This window comes from Ovis aries, chromosome 12 (genome assembly GCF_016772045.2).
Source record: "Ovis aries strain OAR_USU_Benz2616 breed Rambouillet chromosome 12, ARS-UI_Ramb_v3.0, whole genome shotgun sequence".
Classification (NCBI taxonomy): domain Eukaryota; kingdom Metazoa; phylum Chordata; class Mammalia; order Artiodactyla; family Bovidae; genus Ovis; species Ovis aries.
This window is the reverse complement of record NC_056065.1, coordinates 26,700,714-26,721,459: the sequence shown is the minus strand read 5'-3', so window position 1 is coordinate 26,721,459 and position 20,746 is coordinate 26,700,714. Positions and strand designations below refer to the sequence as shown.

At 37.2% G+C, this 20,746-nt stretch overlaps 1 protein-coding gene across 5 annotated transcripts in view; it reads left to right on the top strand.

The window, feature by feature from the left end:
* The window catches only part of NVL (nuclear VCP like), an 83,119-nt gene that overhangs the window by 7,477 nt on the left and 54,896 nt on the right, over window positions 1-20,746 (top strand). For all 5 annotated transcript variants that reach the window (XM_060396352.1, XM_027976295.2, XM_060396350.1 and 2 more), the window contains exons 5-13: window positions 2,479-2,533; window positions 3,095-3,367; window positions 6,252-6,384; window positions 6,605-6,681; window positions 7,196-7,330; window positions 8,770-8,871; window positions 10,645-10,762; window positions 15,993-16,137; window positions 20,313-20,577. In XM_060396352.1, the coding sequence (XP_060252335.1) occupies window positions 2,510-2,533; window positions 3,095-3,367; window positions 6,252-6,384; window positions 6,605-6,681; window positions 7,196-7,330; window positions 8,770-8,871; window positions 10,645-10,762; window positions 15,993-16,137; window positions 20,313-20,577 (1,272 nt within the window). In that variant the 5' untranslated portion in view covers window positions 2,479-2,509. The remainder of the gene's footprint in view (window positions 1-2,478; window positions 2,534-3,094; window positions 3,368-6,251; window positions 6,385-6,604; window positions 6,682-7,195; window positions 7,331-8,769; window positions 8,872-10,644; window positions 10,763-15,992; window positions 16,138-20,312; window positions 20,578-20,746) is intronic.

The following is a 20,746-nucleotide window of genomic DNA, read 5'->3' as shown; positions in this document are numbered from 1 at the left end:
CTATGATCACTTATGTACTGGCATTTTTGTGGAGAGTGTTTTCATTTCTTAATACTGGAACCAGAATAGCTGAGTCATATGGTAACTGCATATTTAACTTTATAAGAGACTGTCAGACTCTTTTCCAGAATGTTTGTATCATTTTACCTTTGCATCAGCAGTATGTGAGAGTTCCTCTGTTACCATGTGAGAGTTCTACATATTACCAACATTTGGTATGATCAGGCTTTAACTTTAGATAGCCTGTAAAGGAAATGGCAACCCACTCCAGTATTCTTGCCTGGGGAATCCCAAGGACAGAGGAGCCTGGTGGGCTACTGTCCATGGAATTGCAAAGAGCTGAACACAACTTTGTGACTAAGCAACAAATGTATGTTAGCTGTAGGTTTTTTTGAAAGATGTTCTTTATCAGATTGAGAAAACTTCCTAATATTCCTAGTTTGTGGAAAGTTTTCATCGTGAATAGGTATAACATTCATCAAATGCTTTTTATGTGGATATTTAAGGCTTTTATTATTGGCTTTCTCCCTTTATTCTGTGAATCTCGTGAATTTTATTGATTTTTGAGTGGTAAACCAATCTTGCATTCCTGCCACAAACCCTACTTGGTCCTAATACATTATCTTTTTAATATATTTTAAAATTCTATTTGCTAATCTTTTTCTGTAGATGTTTACATCTGTATTGACATTGATCCAAATTTTTTCTTTCTTTTTTTGCTCTTTGTCAGGTTTTGGTATGAGTTCCAGCAGAATATTTATCTAACCTCTTCAGACTTTTATTATACTGGTCTTATAATATTAGTTGGGAAGTATGTGTGTTTTTTGGTCTCTAGTTTATGAACAAGTTTGTATAATGTTACTGTTATTTTGTTCTGGAACGTTCTTAGAATTCATCCAGAATTCATCAGCATTGGTAAATTGTACTTTTAAAAAAATTGTTCATTTCACCTATTTTGGCATTTTGGCATTGAAAGTTTGTGGCATTTATTGACATAAAAGTTTTCCAGATACTCTTTTGTTTTTCTTCTAATAATTGTAGGATCTATGAATGATAACTCCTTTTCATTCTTTATAGCTGCTCCTTTTTTATTTGGCTTTACCGTAGTTCTTATAATTAGTTTCACATTTGTGGGCATATAATTGTTTCTATTTTTGCACTATTGTATATGTAATAAATAATCCTTTAGTGTATATATCTTTGTACAGATTTCTTTTTTAATGTTGAAGTCCTGAAGCAGTATTTCTAGGATCAAAAAGATTTATATTTTTGAAATTTCTGGTATATATGCAGTTGCCATCCAAAAAAGTTGCCTTTGGTTTGTATTCCGAACAGCTTTATATAAAGCGTGCATTTCTCAGCTTGCTTGCAGTTCTAGTTATGCTGCTGCCGCTGCTAAGTCACTTCAGTCGTGTCTGACTCTGTGCGACCCCAGGGACTACAGCCCACCAGGGTCCTCTGTCCATGACATTTTTCAGGCAAGAGTACTGGAGTGGGGTGCCGTTGCCTTCTCCAAGTTATATATACTGTTATTTAATCTTGGCCAGTTTTATAGGCAAAAAGTTGATTGTGTTATTTTCACTTGTAATATTTTGATAACTGATTTTGTGTTTCCTTTGTGAATTGCTTATTTATGGATTTTTGTTTTTCATTTGAGATCTATTTGAATTTTCCTTATTGTCAGAGCTCTTTGTATAAAATAGTATCTTTTTTTATATGTATTACAAATGCTTGTCACAGTTTTCCATTTGCATTTTATTTTTGTTTATAGTGTCTTTTAATTGAAAAATTATACATCTTTACCTAGTCATATATTTCAGACTGTTCTCTTAAGATTTATGCTAATATACTTAGACCTCTATCACAAGAATATGTAGAATAATTACCTATACTTTTTTCTTGTATCTGTGATATTTCATTTAACTCTTTATAATTAATTTTGTAGAGCATGAATTGTGGGGCAAAACAATTTTTTTAAAGCTTTTATGTAATCATCTGATAAGGCGCTATGTGCGTGCTCAGTCATGTCTGACTCTTTGCCACCCTATGGACTGTAGCCCGCCAGGCTCCTCTGGCCATGGGATTTCCAGGCAAGAAGACTGGAGTGGGTTGCCATGCCCTCCTCCAGGGGATCGTCCTGACCCAGGGATCAAACCTGTGTCTGTTGTCTCCTGCATTGGCAGGCAGATTCTTTACCACTGTGCCATCTGGAAATCTGATAAGCCAGTGAGTTAGAAATCATTTATATCTTCATTTTATAGATAAGGAAGCTGAGGCTCAGGTTACAAAGCAAGTATCTGGTGAAGATGGATTTTTTTTTTTTTAAGCTGTATTTTGAATCCACATTTCTCTGATTCTAAAGTCTGTATTCTTTACCACCATAGTATTTTGCCTCCGTTTATTTTCTTATTTTGAGTAGTAGTTTTTTTTAGGATGTAGGAGGAAATCATTTACATTTCTTTTCTTCTTTTTACTGAGGTATACTGAAAGCTATTCTGATGATTCAAGTATGGAAGATTACCCAGATGCACAGGTAAACCAGATATTTAATGAACCAACTTTGATTTTTAGAAAATCATTTTGAATCCTCCTCAGAAAAGATCAGTAAGGAATAGAGTGAGAGGCTTTGAACATCTTCATTAGTAAATAATTGAGTATTTCTGTGCGGAGCATTGAACTCATGGGTTGGCCGTCCTTCCAGTATTTGTGTGTATAGCCTATTGCACAGGGGAAAAGAAGGGAGGAGAATGGCCAAAAAAGTTATAGTGATATGGTTTTATTTGATCTAGTTGAACTGATAGGATAGTGTTTGCCTACCAGCTCATTTTCATACTTCTGTGTTTTAGAAACAGCCTTTCTTGTTTGGTTTTATTTGCGAGTTATAAATTTGTACATTAACTTGGAATGGAGGGGGTACATCTTTTTGAACAGTAAATGTTTGTGAAGTATTGTATTGTGATCACATGTATTTTCTGACTGTAATTGTTTTGGGAAAAGGTATTGAGAAGAAAATATAGAAAACTTCTTAATACAGGTATTCAAATTTTCACGAGTGCCTATTGAGTAATTTATGCTAAAATCATGTTTCCGCCAGTCAGCAAATCATATGAACAGTTCCCTGCTCTCCTTATATCGGAAAGGAAATCCTGATTCTGTTTCAAGTACTCCTGAGATGGAACAAAAAGAAGCCATAACTTCATCACCACGGATAACTTCCAGAACAGGCTCCGTTCCTTCGAAGACCCCTGCTGGAGGTTCTGAAGGAGGATGGTTTATTGACAAAACCCCGAGTGGAAAGAAGGACAGTTTTTTCTCGGATCTATCAGATGAGAAGTGTAATGATAAGAAGCCAATCTCTGAGATAGAGGTATTTTTTATGGTGGCATTTTAGCCTCGTGTAGTTGGAATACATTACACCCTTTTCATTGAACGTAATACCAAGTAGATTCCTGTGTTTTGTAAAAGGCTTAGGAACTTGAGATAGAATTTGCTCACTTCCCACTGTGGTCATCATTTTCGTCCTGGTCCAAGCTTCTACTCTTTCTTCCCTTAACTTTTGAAATAACCTTCAATTGCCCCTGTGTTTGATCCCCCCTAGTTTATTCTACACACAGAGATAATTTTTTTAAGAATTAAGTCTGATGATTGTCATTCTTTTATTAAAAACCCTCCAGTGGCTTCATTCAGTCTTCAGTCGGAGATCTTGCAGTTGGCAGCCCTGCCTGACTTGGCTCCCTGCTGTCTCTTTAATCTTATCTCCTGCTCCCCTCCTCTCCCACCTCCCAGTTTGGCCTCAGCCACAACTGGGCTCCTTGCTGTTTCTAGAATATGCTGACCCTTCTCTCATTTGGGACAGTCACACTTGTACTTTCTGTTTGGAACATCTTTCCCGAGATTCCTGTGGCTTACTCTGTCATTTCTTCTTTTAATTTTTAAATTGATTCCTATTCTTGGCTGCACCGTGCAGCATGTGGGATCTTAGTTCCCCCACCAGGGGTCAGTCAAGCTGTGCTCCTCGGTTGGGAGTTCGGAGTCTTCACTACTGGACCACCAGGGAGGTCCCACCATCATTTCTTCACAACTTGTTTCATTGTGATCTTCCCAGAGAGGCCTTCCGGGACATGTGAAATAGCACACTGTTGGATATTCTGTTTCCTAACCCTACTTTTTTTCAAGTAGTTAAAAAAAAAAAAATCACTATATTTTAAGTGTTTAAAATGACTCTTTGTATAATTGTTTTTGGGTTGTTGTATAAGAAGGGCAACTCCAAGAGAGGAAGGACTTGGTTTAATAATGTGTCCCTGGCTAAGATATGTCTAGCGTGAAGTTGTTAGTTTGTGAAATAGTGCCTGATAAACTTCCTGAGTTGTTTTTATTAGTGAAAGTTAAGGAGTAACTACCTCTGGTGTGCATCACAGACAACTGATGATTGTAGACAGAAAGGAAGGTAGCTGCTAAAATATCTGTGAGGTTTATTTTTAGTTTAGGATGATGCTTTGAGGGATCCAACATAAATAGGTACACTATGAAAATGGATAAAATAAATAGACACTTAAAGAATTTTTCTATTAACTTAAAAAAAATTTTGTTTAGCTGCCCTGGGTCTTAGTTGCGGCATGCAGTCTCTTAGTCCCAGCATGTGGGATCTCGTTTCCTGATCAGGGATCAAACCCAAGCCTCCTGTGTTGGGAGCACGGAGTCTCAGCCACTGAACGACCAGGGAAGTCCCTTTTCTTATCTTTTTAAATTGGAATAAACCATATATAAAGAAAAGTAAAACTTGATGGACTATTGCAAAGTGAGCACATCGGACATCATTCTTACCTGATTCTTTTAATGCCTGGCAGAGAGGGGGTTTCAGGTAATCTGTCTCCCAGTAGAGTGGCTGCTTGTGCTCCGGGTCTCGCTGTCTGATATGGGAAATGTTAGCTACCTGTGTCTGTTGATCTGCTGAAATGGGGCTAGTGCTAATGAGGAACTGAATTTTTAATTTAAATGTAAAAACTATCAGTCAGTTTAGTTATTAGGAAACTTCCATGTATATTTTAAATAACTTGAGTATGTGAATATACTTTTTCAGCTATAGATTTTATAAAATATAAACATCAAGTATTTCCCGTGAAAATTTAGTGTCTGAATTAAGATGTGCAGTATCCATTGGACTTTGACAACTTATTGTAAAAACAATGTAAACCATTTTATTAATAATTAAACTGACTATATGTTGATACTGTTTCAAATATATTTGGTTAAATAAAATAGATTATCATTTTCTTTAAAAATAGTTTCACTTATTTTTTCCTTTTTTAAATGTGGCTACTAGAATATTTAGGCTTCCCTGGTGGTGCAGTGGTTAAGAATATGTCTGCCAATGTAGGAGATGTGGGTTCAATCCCTTGGTCGGGAAGATCCCCTGGAGTAGGAAATGATATCGCACTCCAATATTCTTGCCTAGGAAATCCCATGGACAGAGGAGCCTGGTGGGCTATAGCCCATGGGGTCATAAAAGAGTCAGACATGACTTAGCAACTAAACAATGATAGCTAGAATATTTAAAATCGCATATGTGGGTGATATTATGTTTCTCTCGGGTGATGCCATTCTAAGTGGTTTTCAAGCACCAAGCTCTTTGATTGGCGAAGCCTCTCCCCTCTGCTTTTGAATTATTAATAGGCCTTTTCCAAATCTATTTACTTTGTCCTTAAAGAACATTATTATTGTTGGCAAGGTCAAGGACAAAGCTTTACTTTTATGTTGAATTATGTGGCTGTCAGAGCAGCTTTCTAGTCATGTTTAATTTAGTGATTGATTAGACATCAGATGAATACGAACTTCTTAAAAGGCTCAGTGAGAAATAAAAGACGAATGCTATTATCTTAACTCCAGAAGTACACAGCTCAGTGAGGAAGAAATAACATAGACAGGTGAACCACTCATTTACAAGCAGATTGTATAGGCTCTACCACAGTTGCAAATTCAGTGTTCTGAGAGTGTGAAGAAGAGATTAATTCTAACTAAAAGATTCTGGAAGGGAGGTTTTTCAGGTTTTAGGAAGTAAACTAAGCATTAAGTTTCTGGAAAAGGACATCCCCAGCAGAGGTCACCCTTAAGCTAAAATGTTGGGAATAGCTAATGGGTGAAAGTACTAGAGCTGAAATGTATTTTTATTTATTTATTTTTTTAGTAATGCCCCCCCCCCCCTTTTTGAATGGCCTAATTTCAAGCATGACACATTTAATTTTTTTTTCCAGAATTCAAAAGATTCTTCTTTTCTGGAAAGTAACAAGAAAAGAAAAGGCAAGCTAAACACCAAAGGAGGCAAAAAGAAGAAAGAAGATCTTCAGGAAGTAGATGGGGAAATAGAAGCTGTCTTGCAGAAGAAAGGTGAAATGGAAGTCTTGTGGGTGGCGGCGGCTGTGTTTGCTTTGAGCAAGACGTTGTGATTCCAAGCTGTTTGGTCTGGGGAACCTCCTATGTGTGGAGACATTTACTAGAAAATATTTCAGTATCTAATGGACCTTTGTTTATATAAAGATTATTCAGTATAGTTCTGAGTCACTACTGAATCACTAATCTTTTCACCTCCTCCTTTTTTGTTTACCAGCTAAAGCCAAGGGGCTAGAATTACAGATCTCCAGTGTGAAGTTTGAAGACGTTGGTGGCAATGATACAACATTAAAAGTTAGTTCAGAATCAGAATTTCTACCTCAAATGGGTATATTGCAAATCAGGTATTCAAATAAGGCCTTCCTCTTTGTATCTGATAGGAACTGAGTCTAGAAAAGGAGGCCAGGAAGGTGAGAAGGGCAAGCCTGACTTGTTCCCTTCAGGGTCATGAGGGATACAAGAAACATATCTTCAGTTTTTTCACCGTTTTAGTTACAGTGTGCATAAGATACTTGCTTTATCAGGAGTAGCACTTTAACAGTTATAATGGTTAGTGTTTTTTTGTGTTTACTCTGTTTCAGTTACTGTGCTAGTTGCTGCAAGGTAGGTATTATTACTTTAGAAATGGAAGCTCAGAGAGGGGTTATTGCTAATGCCTCATGACAGTTACCAGACAGGATTCAAACTCTGGTGTAAGTCTAAAGCCTGTCTACTGCATGCTGCTGCTCCAAAGAACAGGTCCTTTCATTCCGCATTGATTCGTTCTCTTTGGGCCTGTGAAGGACACCATTCCTGTTCATTCCTACAGGAGGTCTGCAAGATGCTCATACACATGCGTCACCCAGAGGTGTACCGCCACCTGGGCGTCATACCCCCACGTGGAGTCCTTCTCCATGGACCGCCAGGCTGTGGGAAGACATTACTTGCACATGCGATTGCTGGGGTGAGGCTTATTGACGTGTGTTTGCTTTTGTTCTTTTGTTGTTATTTGTTTTTATTTTTTCTCGTTGGTCAACTCAAACCAGACTTGGTATATTCTCAGGAGGACTGATCCCTTCTTCATTCTTTCCATGCTGCTGTTTGTGAGATGATATTTTTTTTTAAGTATCCAATTATATGGCAAGTATTGGCTGGGAAGCCAAATAATATAAACAACCCATTTTTTTAACCCATAGTTCTTGTTTTAGTTCTAGGTCTTACCCATTTTTTTAGTTCTTGTTTTTAGTCACTGTTCTTTCCCTTTAAGCTAGTGGTTTTGAAGAGCAATAAAATTAAACTGGAGGATCATATTTTACATAGAACCAAATTTATTCAGAATTTCCATCCAGAGTCATGTTTTTATCCTTTTTAATGTAAAGATGTCCTTTCTTAAATGGTGATAATAGATACTCAGTTGGCAAAATAAAAGGTTAGCAATTTTAGTTATAGCCCCATCAGGTTTCTCAGAGACTGCAAAATGTCCAAGTAAGTTTAGTTTGAAGAGGAGCACACTATGTCCGTCATTAATAGATAGTGTGCTTTGAAAGAAAATTGTTTTTATAGGAGAAATTGATTGATTTTCCTCATTTATTCATTTGTTAAATAAATCTTTTGTGTGACTATTGCACGCCAGACATTGAGATATAGTGATAAGTACAAGAAACTCAAGTTTTTATCTATAAGGGGTTTTTCGATCTAATACTCGAGACACATTAAACTGTCTTTCACACAAATAAATGTTGCTTCATGGTTCTGATTACACTGAGTGGGAGACAGAAGAAGTGCAGAATGCTATGTGGTATGTTGTTGGTATGTTGCTTTTACCCACGTTAAGAATTAGGGTTAAAGAGAATATCATTGAGGAAGTGAAATTTCAAGATAGTCAGAAGAATAGTAGGATTTAGGATGGGTTGTTGCCAGTGATATTGGTGGGACAGTGGTAGTTTATCTTCCTTTAAGAATCTGCCTCCTCTGACTTGTTACTGGCTATTTTTCTGGGTTTCTTTGTTGGGAGAAACACCAGTAGGGTGTGTGGGAAATGACTGTGTCACAACTCCCTGCTATTTCATATCCAGCAGATAAATAACATAGATTTGTTTTGGCTCAGCTCTAAGTAAGGGTAAATATATTTCTTAAGATTCAAGACCCTTTGTTCAAAAGAGATAATAACAGTTTTATGATATCTGTAAAGTAAAAATAAGTAGAAGGTATCCAGTCAATGTGTTTGGATAAAATTTCAGATTTTTAAGTAATGTTTTCCATTGGAACAGTACAAAAAGATACGACGTTCCTCAGAAAATTGGTCATTTAAAAAATGCAGTTTTGAGAGAGGGACTGAGTAAAGAAAAAATAGGTAAGTGAAACTTTGAAAATTTAGTCATTTTTTAATATATTTGTACATAGGAACTTGATCTTCCAATTCTGAAAGTAGCTGCTACAGAGGTTGTATCTGGAGTGTCTGGAGAATCCGAACAGAAGCTAAGAGAACTATTTGAACAAGCTGTGGTGAGTCAGCCAATGACGTAATGTCACGTTGTCAGATCGCATAAGGCTATATTGAAGTTCTTGTTTTGTTTAAGGTTGGTATCTGTTAACATATTCACTGGCCATTCTTTTCTAAACGTGGCAGTTTGTTCCTCATGATGGCTAACTGTTTAAAGTAGATTAATTGATAGATTGTTGAGTAAGATAATTTGTTTAATCTGAAAATAACATAATTGGTGAGAAGTTCTGACTGTCATACCCAATGGTGATATGCTGAAAATAGATTATCCTTGTGATACTTTTTTTGCTTTTACTTTCCTCAACTTAGGTTTGCCCAGACAACCTGTAAGCAGTGTGAACATTTTTAACATTTAAGGATTATTATAAAAGCAACCATAGACTTGCCAGCATAAACTCTTATCTATTTGCAAAATTGAAGCTATGAAAAGATGATTGTATTACCAGAGAAATGACAGATTGGATTTTATTCTGATTATAACTCATTAAAATTTGGCTGCTTAAGAACTTCTGAGGAAGATGACATTTGTATTCCATTGAAGTTTTATCTTCAGTATAGTGTTATGGTTAAGTGTACTTTCAAGTTTGAAACAGAAATCCTTAGGCCACCGCATACTAATTGCGTAATCTTGGGCAAGAAATTTAACCACTCTTAACCCTGAGTTTCCTTACTAGCAAATAATACTGATCAAATCTCATGGGGTTGTTGATTGTATTAAAGGGTTCATGTAAATTTTTAATGTGTCTGACACAGCAAAAGCCATGTAAATATGGGCTATGACATTATGCTCATTTGAGTAGTCACTAGTCATCACTGTGGGTAAGAATTAAAAAATACTGGTAAGTTTAATTTTACATTGTCATCATGTGCATCCCAAATGGGACTGGTGAATATGGCCAGTGCATCTGAAATGCAAAGCTGAGAAGATAAAGTGTATTTTACCAGTACTTTTTTAAATAGTAAGAAACAGCAAAATTTGTTACCTAGTCCAAGCTCTATATTGCTTGCTGTGTCAGGTCAGTAAATTGTTAACAAGTAGCTGGGGCAAGGAATAGTGACTTTATTTGGAAAGCCAGCAGACCAAGAAGAAGATAGACTAGTGTCTCCCAAACCATCCTCCCTGGGTTAGAATATAGGTTTCTTTTATTCCAAAAAGGAGAGGGGATAAAGTCCTGGTTCCAGTCAGACTCCAGAGGGAATGTGTTCACTTTTTCCTTCCTGTAGTCATTCACAGGTGGGCCTGGTCAGGATGTTTCCTGTGAGCTAAGCGTAGACTGGCGTTAGAAAAGCAGTGGTCACATATGGAAGGTGCAGTGGAGGGTGGGAAGGGTGCTATGCAGAGCAGAGCTACATTCTTTAAGGTGTTAACCTGTTTTCCAAAATGAGCTTGATTTGTTTGTTAATTGGCATACAGCAGAAAGACAGGTAACCACATTTGTGTTAATGGTGAAGACAATGATGAATGAGGATAAAAGAGACAAAGGGAAAAATTAGTTATTAGTTCTGTGTTTATCTAGCTCTCTCTGAACCAGTGGTATGATGGTGTAACAGCCGATACTTGATAAACATATGGTCAATACCCCTCTTTCCCCGTCTCCCCTTTTCCTGGTAAAAGTCAGTACAGTAAGATACGTGTAAACTGCTTCCTTTAGGGTAGTTCTTTTGGTGAATGGTCTCTGAACTTTAAGATTGAAAAAAATATATATGCTTAACCACACCAGTACAGGGAATACATTTACATTTATGATTTTTTTTGGTGATATTCTTATTTCTAGTCAAGTGCACCATGTATCCTCTTTATTGATGAAATTGATGCTATTACCCCCAAAAGAGAAATTGCTTCAAAAGATATGGAGCGAAGAATTGTAGCCCAGCTCCTAACCTGCATGGACGGTGAGTTTGAAACAGTGAATTCACTTTTAGATAATGTGTTTTTTAAAATACTGTAAGATGTGAAGATATGAAATATTTAAGTAGCATAAAACTTAGAGTACAAAACAGAAATCTTTTTCTTTTCATAAAAAACTATCATTAATTTTTGGAGTGTATCTTACTATTTATTTATTTTTTATTTATTTTTTAAATTTTTATTTTTACTTTATTTTACTGTACAATACTGTATTGGTTTTGCCATACATTGACATGAATCCACCACGTTTACTATTTATTTTTAACAGATTTACACACATATATAGATACACTAAAATCTTATGTTGCTTTTTCCAATACTCTGCACCATACACACTATTCTATACTCTTTGTATCTTAATAATATCTTGGAAATGTTGCCATTTTAAAAAAATATTTCATTTTTGATTGATGATTGGTTTACAATATTGGTTTGATTTCTGTTGTACATCATCATGAATTAACCGTAGGTGTACATATGTCCCCTCCCTCCTACCTTCTGCCCAAATGTTGCCATTTTAATCCAGTTATATCTACCTCTTTTTAATTGCTGCTTGGTATCCTTTAGGATAAATTCATTATATTGTACTTAAGTATTTCCATTTTGATGGATATTCAAGTTGTTTTGATTTTTGCTTTACAGTGAACTATAAGGGATATCCTTAAATGGGTCTTTCTGGTACACATAAATTTTTCTAAGACGAAGTAATGGTTAAAGGTTATACATTTAAAATTGTTATAAGAAATGGCAAATTGCTTTCCAGAAAGACTTTTCCATCTACATCTTTATCAGTACTATTCGAGAGTCACCCTTCCTCCAGATTTTTCACAACACTGAATTGTTTTAGTTTATGACACTGTGAGGGATGAAAAATAGTATGTTTGTTGTTATTTGCATTTCCCTGATTACTATTGATGTAGATCATCTTTCCATATTTTTGGCTTTTCATATTCTTTCTAAAATCCCTTTATCTTTTTCCTATTGATTGAATTTTTAAAAATTCGAGTAAATACTATATTTTAACATATTATAGAAACAAATCCTCTGTTAAATATAGTGCGATTCCTTCCTACCTGTAACTTGTTTTTCAGCTTGTTTAATGGTTTTGGATACAAATTTGGAGGAAAGAAATCAGTACAAGTAGAACTTCTGGAACTAGATCTTACCTGCTGGAAAATAGCATATGTTTTGTGTACATAAGAAAATTTGAAATAGTATGTAATTTGCATTTCTTGTGATGGTAGATTGTAGGTTGTTCTGTTTTATTCTTATGTAAAGTTTTCTTGCAATGTCGTAAGGCCTATGTTCTGAATTACCATCTTTTTAAATTTATTTTTTGATTGAAGGATAATTGCCTTACAGAATTTTGTTGTTCTCTGTCAGACCTCAATGAATTACCATCTTTTACTGAAGCTAATATGTTATCATAAGATGCACCATCATTTTATGTACATCTGAGAAGGAAAAAGACGTAATACCAATCAGAATATGACATAATGCTTATCACATTGATAGTATAAGCATTCTGATTTCAGAGATATTAAAATGTGGAAAAATGACTAAGTATAGGGATTAAACAAACTACTTATTACTAGAACATTACTGAAAGTCTGTTAGTTGAGCTTTTCGGTGTGTCTCTGTGTGTGTTTTAAGGTTCCCTTTTTAAAACAGAATAGGGAAAACAGTAAACAATTCAGTTTACATAGTCAGCCTGTTACTGAACTGAACTTGGATCCAGTTGCATGACGCCCAGCAAAGCCAATTTACTGATGCTGGGTTGTGGTGAAAGAAAGTACAGTGTTTATTGCATGGTACCAGGCAAGAAGAATAGGTACCGAATGCTTGAAATACCCAAATCCCTGATGCTATCAGGCAAGGGTTTTTAAAGGCAGCATTAGAGGTGAGGGTTTCAGGGTGCATGAGATCAGCTCTTGGGACATTTTTCTGATTGGTTGGTGGCATGGTGATGTTTTGGGAATCTTAATCATCAGCCAGTCTAGGGTCTCTCTGCTTGTGGTCGGCATGTAGTCACTGTGCTCCGTTGGGTAGAGGGTCTTAGTTTCTATCGAACAACTCAAAGATCCCTACAGATTGTTGTCTATATATCCCTTCCTGTGACTCCCTTATCTAATTATTAGCTGCTTGAGTTCACTTTTTAGAGCTCTGGGAGGACCAGGCAAGAAGCAGAGGATATGGAGGGGCTTGTACCCAGGAGAGCCCTGCAGGAGCTTGCTTGGTCTCAGCCCTCACTTTTCTTTCATACTTCTCAGTGCTGAGGGGGAACAAGAGTGGGACAAGACAGGAAGTAAAGTGTTGGATAGACATGTCAGTCATAAATTCTGCAGAGGAACTCTATTTTGGGGGGCTTGTTTCTTTCTCCCCAAATAACCTGTGACTTGTAGTCATTTTTCTTCCTACAGTTTGATAATTTTGTAAAAACATTATTAATTCAGAGTTTATAAATCTGAAATTGTAGTAAGTTAAAACTCTTAAAAAAAAAAACTCTTAAGTAAGTTAATATGTAACAAGATAATTAAGACCACTTTAAAAAAATTCTAATTTCACCTAATTTTAATAATGAAACTCAGATGTAATTCTAATTACTAAGACCTGTGAAGGATGTTAAAAATACCATTTGTTTATGAGAAAATTGATACACAGCTGAGGGCCAGATGCAAACTGAGTCATTGGCAAAGTATCGGCTAGAATCCAGATATTTATTTACACATACAATTAATGACCTGCCCACGAATGCTTTATTTATGAGAGCTGTTACCCACGAAACATGTTAACTAGTTTTTTTTTATTAACTCTGTGTGAAAAGAACTGAAGCTTCATTTTTTTAAATAATCAGAAGTTCATTCTTTTGGCTAATGTAACTTCAGTTTAAAAGATCAAATCCTCTAGAAATGGAAGAAAAGGAATGAAATTTGTCTTATAGTGGATGGCCAATCCTAGCTGAGGTCTGATTTTTATCTTTCTAGAAGCTTTTGAAGGAACCTTTATGTTGCTAAGTATTGATTTCCTGGGAAAGGATTTTTTTCATTACTGAAGATTTAACAGATTTTCATGATTGTTCTTTTTGAATTCTGTTACTAACCCTTGCTATGTTCAGAACTCATCACCAAGACTGTATTGTCTGAGCAACATGAACAAGGAAAAGGAAGCTGGCTGCTACCCTTGGTCATTGTTTCCAGCTGTGAGAATGAAAGCACCCCTGAGTTAGCAGGGGAACAGCTTTGGATTTGTACCAGCATTAGTGCAGAGAGGGTTCAGTTATAAGAACATCTTTCTGTGACTGCAGGTTGGTAACTCATGGTGCTACCTCAATTATGGGGTGTCACCTTGTTACCTATAAAGTATCATAGTTCTGTTTGTTCATGGATCTCCTTTTGTAGCATCAGTCTCTTTTTTTTTAGTTGATTCCTTTTCTTCAGTTTTCAAAAAGTATTGAAGAGCTTTCCTATCTCACTTAAAGATATACCTTATGCTATTTTCTTTATTCAAAGAGTAATTACTGCCAACTAAATGTTTCTAATTTGGTTCTGTTCTGTGACCCCACCCATGTAGTTGTCTCTCTGTCTCTGCCATTCACCTAAACTAATTCCAGAAAGGTCCTTGATGATTACCTTTGGCCACATCTTTGGGCGTGCTTTTAGCCCTCACCCCTCTGAACCCACCTCTTAAAGTTAACTGGTGGAGGGGACTCTACAGAGAGTAGTGCCTGGCCCAGGGACAAGCATCCAATAAGTGTTAGCAGTGGGTTTGGGAGCATTTGATACTGTGATTACCTTGTCCTTATAGTTGTCAGCACAGTTGACTTGAGTAACACTCTCTGTCCTTCTCCTGTTCTCTGATAGCTCTTCTAGCACTTTTTCTTACTTGCCCCCTTTTCCCCATCCTTTAAAGAAAGATATTCCATAAGGTTTTACACTTGATCTTCTTCTTGCCCTCTACCTACTTCCAGCTATCTCCTGTTCAGCTCATCTTTGGAAAACTTTCAAATTACATCTCTAACTTTCATTTCTGATAAACTTCCAACCCATATTCACTGCTGCCTGCTAGATCCTTGCAGGTTACTGTCCCACGTCCCCTCATACTCGGTGGGCCCACGGGCTTCCCCTGTGGCCCTTTCTGCTGTCTGACCCCCCTTCTGTATTCCATATTTAAGCTAACAGCTTCCAGACTGAGTTGTCTTTGTCTCTTCCTTCTCCTCCTCCTTCACATTGAATCATTTGTGTAGTGCTTTTGATTTCATCTACAACTTGGACCTTACATTGGGGTTTTCTTTTTTTTATTTCCCATGTGCCTGCCTTCACTCATCTTTTACCTGATCATTGTATTCAAATCACAGCAAACTCTTGCATTCATTCCTTTTTACTCCATTCAAAGTTACTGTTAGAGTTATCTTTCCAAAACACAGATCTGAACAGAAAAACCTTTCCTGGCTTCTGTTGGCAAAAGAATGTTCTATAAACTTCCCGTGACTTGACTGTTAGAGGACTTCGTTAGCCATTACCTGTGTGGGGGGCGGGGGCGGCGCGGTTGGTGTGCAAACCCCAGTCTCTCCGCTAGTCCACTCTGGTTCAGTTGTGAGAAGTAATACTTGGGGAAGGCACAGGCCCTGTATTCCGTCCATTAATAAAAAAAACTGCATCTAGATTAGTTGCCAGAGCAACTGGAGACTGTATTGTATTCCCCCGTCTCAGTGCCATGAGTGTGTTTGAGATACATACTGCTGTGTCTTGCCCAGACTTCCTGATGGTGGGCCGCTCATCCTGTCTAAACATGGCACACCTGTGTGCACCTCTGTGCTTTCACTCATTCTCTTTCTTCCATGTAGAATTTCATTAGCCTATGTCTGCTTGTTAATAGCCTATTCACCCTTTAAGCCTTTCTGGAATGTTCCCTGCTCCCTAAGTTCTTCCTGATTCCTCAGTCTGAATCCATAATATCTTCCATTGTACCACTGCGGTGCTTTGTTTATACTTGAACTGTGCTTCAAATAGATTGAGCTGCTTGAGGACGAAGTTTGTATTTTCCTCACATCTTTCACATATTAGGCATTTAATGTTAGTTTCATATTCATATATATAATATATAATTGTGATTGTATAATACTTTCTCTCTAACCGCTTAATAACTTGGATAACATTATTACCCTTAATGTCAAGTGTCTTGTTCACCACTCATCCTCTGTCTGGTTCTTACTAGATCTGAATAATGTGGCTGCTACAGCTCGGGTCCTAGTCATTGGAGCTACCAACCGACCAGACTCCTTAGACCCTGCTTTGAGACGTGCAGGAAGGTTCGACCGAGAAATATGCCTAGGTATCCCAGATGAAGCGTCCAGAGAAAGGTATACTGTTAGAGAATGAAGTTTGTATGCCACTATGTCATCTGAACTGCATGCTTTGAAAACGAGGGGTGAGAAATACCATGCAGCCTTCTTTCTCTCTTATCTCTTTCTTCATGTGCCAGTGAAATTGATTTGGAAAGGAAAAAGCCCACATTAAATGAATGCTTAAAACAATTTACTCACTAACCCGGCAGTTGTTTCAGGCTGCTTTTTCGGTAGTGATAATGGATTTATGTATCCACACTCATCTGTCTGATCTTATTAACAGTGTCTTGTGTTTTTTAGGTGGCAGTCAGCCTAGGGAGAGTGTTTAGAGTGATGGAATAGTGCTCACTGGTTCACATGTAGGTTAAATCTGAGTACCATATTGTGACCTGTTGCACTAATCTGCCTAAAATCATAAGTTCGCTGACAGATAATTAAGTGGCAGCCAGAGAGTTGAAAGCTGTCTGTTTGCTGTGAGACCACCCTTTCCTAGTAATTGGGTTTGAATGTCCATAGAGCAAAGAGGTATCCACCAGCATCTCGATAACAAAAATATCTGGGGAGGCACTGTTCAGGCAGTGGAGTAAAGGAAATCTAGTAAAGAAGTGTTCTGAAATACCGTCTTTATAATGACTTTTAGCTTAAGTTAATGACACTAAATTGCTGTACACAATCACCAGCGGCTTTTAGGGAAAGTAGTATATAGTGAAAGGATAGGCATGGGGACAGGGAAGAAGGGTAGAGATGAACAGGAGACTTCGTGAATGCTGAACATAAAACTGATTAGAAGACAGTGTGGGCAGGAGAAAGCGTTAGGAAGAAGAGGTCATCCTTCCCTTCTTGCTATTACTTAATGTGGCTTCAGCTTTTGATTGATTGGCAGTTGCTTCTTCAGCTGTTGTATTCAGCGTCATCTATAGGCATGCATTGTGTTCTCACATATATTAATATAATCTTTAAGTGGTTACTCAGCTATTCAAGTTAAGTTGTATTTATTTAAGAAATGTGTATTAAGCATATAGTATATGTATACTACTGGGATAGGTAATGTAAGGAATGAAAATTCTAAATCCTTGGCTTTTAGGAAGTTTACAGAAAGAGAAATAAGGCCTATATCCTTTATCAAATCTTGTTTTGGTTAAGTGCCAAACTTAATGATAGAGACATAGACACGGTAAAGCCCACCATCCCTACTAGATAAAATCCATTGTTCCTTCATCCACTCACTATTCCATCATCAACAAAATCCTTAACGGGCTTTCTTAGGTAGTCATATTTTGAAAAGGTTCAAGCCTACAGAAAAGTTGAAAGAATAATACAATAAACCCAATAAATATCTGTATGTCCTTTAGCTAAATTTACCACTTGTTAACATTTTGCTATGTTTGATTTCACTCTTTATGTAAAAACATCATGTGTGTGTGTGTGTGTGCACATATGTGTATATATCTTTATTTTTTGCCAGCCCATATGAAGGATAGTTGACGAAATCATGATACTTTAGCTGTAACTACTTCTGTGTAACTATACCATTTTCCACAGTAAAGAAACTTAACACTGATAATAATATTACTCAGTACAGTCTCTTCTGATTTTCCCAGTTGCTCCCAAATGTCCATTGTTCTTTTAATCTTTCATTTTTTTAAAACCTAGAATAAAGGAGCAAACCTGCTATGTAGTTGGCATATCCCTTTAATCTCCTTTAGAAAGTCTTTAGTCATTAGATATGGACATATTTATAGTTGGCATAACATACTGCCTGGATTTGCATTAAAACACTCCAGAGGGAAAAAAAAATGGGGGCTAAATAAGACTGTGAAAATGTTGATGATTATTGAAACTGAGTGATAAAAACATGGGGGTTCATTATTGTGATAGTTTTAAAGCGTGTGTTTGTAAATCCTCGGCCCTCCTGTTAGTGGGAGGTGGGCCCATGTCTCCTCTTCTCGAATCTGGGCTGACCTGAGTGACCCATCAATCGATACAGAACAGGGGAACTGATGCTACAGGTCTTTTCTTCCAGGGCTGCCTGATCTGCTGTAGACAGTGTAGGCCTCAGTTTCTGAGTCCAGGCCACCTGCTCCAGCCTCTTTACTCAATTGTCTTAAAACTGGAAATCTCTTAATGGTAGTTTCTCCTCCTTTGGAGTTTCCTTGTCAGTGTTAGTCTCTCAGTCGTGTCCGACTCTTTGCAACCCCATGGACTATAGCCCACGAGGCTCCTCTGTCAGTGGGGATTCTCCAGGCAAGAATACTGCAGTGGATTGCCATTCCCATCTCCAGGGGATCTTCCCAACCCAGGGATTGAACCGTGGTCTCCTGCAGGTGGATTCTTTACCATCAGAGGAGTTTGCATAGTATGATGTCCAAAGTTACATTTTTTTAGTAGATGTTACTGAAAAAAGGATGATATTTATTTTATGTTAGCTATTTTTTCTTTAACATTCTGAATTTCTTAGCATTCTTTTGTGTAGTAGCAAATCAGATCTGTATTTTGAGGAAGCATTTCTTTTTTGTTTTTTTTTTTTTGGCTGTGCTGGTCTTCGTTGCTGCTCAGGCTTTTCTCTGCCTATGGTGTGCAGGCTTCTCATTGCTGTGGATTTTTTTGTTGGGGAGCAGGGGCTCTAGGTTGTGGGCTTCAGTAGTGACAGCACATGTGCTGAGTAATTGCAGCTCCTGGGCCCTAGAGCACAGGCTCAGTGTTTTTGGCACACGGGCTTAGTTGCTCCACAGCATGTGGCATCTTCCCAGATCAGGGATCCAACCTGTGTCTCCTGCATTGGCAAGCAGATTCTTTACCACCAAGCCACCAGGGAACCCCAGGAAGTAGTTCTGTAATGGAACTTTTTCTTCACACCTACTATTTATAGTATCTAAGTGACAATTTTCATTTGTAAGTGATGTTCATCTGCTTCTGTTCTATTCACTTACATGATCCCAAAGAATGTTTCTATAACTTATTGTCCAGTAGCTTGACATTTTAAACTATTAGTTTCTCTTACAAATTTGGAAATTTCACATGTTATTTTGTCCAGGTTAATGTATAATATCACAATATCTAAATAATAATAATGAACATTTATTGGGAACTTAACTATGCATCAGCTAGTGTTCTGGCACCTTTGCATATATTCGCCTAACATCCCTATGATTAAGTGCTATTATAATATATATTTAACAGATGAGAAAACTAAAGCACAGAAATGAAATAACACAGAGAGGCAGAGCTGACTTCAGACTGAAGTGGTCTGGTATCAGACCTTTTGTCCAGAATATCTTTACTATTTTTAAATTTTATTCAGTGTTAACAGAAATTATTTTCAGTATTCCTTTAGTGATAATAATTACCCAAAAGTCCACATTTCATTGACACATACACTGTTGCTAGTTGAGTTGAGCAAAGTTTCTCACACATGCAATACGGGGGATCAGCAGTAAATAAAGATAAAGTTGGAGAAATAACTGTCCTAATATAGGATTGGGTATTACAGTTTGTATCAACATAACTTTTCACGATGAATAAAGCTAATGGTTTGAGTTTAGAGGCTTTTTTATTTCTGGCAGATGTCCGTTTAATTTACTCCAAAAGAATTTACCTTATATTCTTATAAATCATTTATCTTATTTCTTCTGTAATACTGTCAAACTCTTAAAGGCAGAATATTTTTTAAAAACCTATTTTTTTATTCTGTTGTCTAATGCAGCAGATATTTATAACTTAATCCCTAATAGAATAAAGTGGGATATGTATTAGAGAGTTAGCATTTGTTGAATAAGTGAACTGTTTGATCTTATGTCTGTTAAGTGAACTGTTTGATCTTAAATTGTGTCCATTATAATACCATTGACAGAGAAGGACTTCCATGAATATATATAGTTTTTAATATTTGGCTGTGTCGAGTCTTAGTTGCAGCACTCAATATCTTCGTAGTGTCACATGAGATCTTTACTGTTTCGGTGCATGGACTTTCTAGTTGTGGCGGGGGGCTCAGGAGTCACGGCGCGGGGACTTAGTTGCTCCGTGGCATGTGGGATGTTAGTTCCCCGACCAGGGATCAAATCCACATCGCCTGCATTGCAAGGCAGATTCTAACCTCTGAACCACCAGGGGAGCCCCCATAAATATATTTGGTGACTTAATTGTACTAGTAGGTTAGGAATCTCAATTTCTTTTCCTTGTCTTTTCCACAGAATACTTCAAACTTTGTGCAGAAAACTAAGACTTCCCGAAACCTTTCATTTTCGTCACTTAGCACATCTCACGCCAGGCTTCGTTGGTGCTGACTTGATGGCACTCTGCCGAGAGGCAGCTATGTGTGCAGTCAATAGGGTCTTAATGGAGCTGCAGGGGCAGTACAAGAAAAATCCTGAGATCGAAGCTTTGCCCTCTGAAGGAGACCAGGAAAAAAGGACTGGGGCTGAACCCACTTCTAAAACACAGGTGCTTTCTATCCAGGTACCTTAAGTGACCTTAAACTTTCCATTTGAATGTTTCTAATTTGTGTTAACCTTAAAAGCAGGCAGGTGTCAGTGTAGTTGAAGTTCGTGATTTTCTGTTTCACTGGCACTGTGTCTTTAAAATAATTGTTATACCCAATATATGTAAAATTTCAGAAGCACAGGTT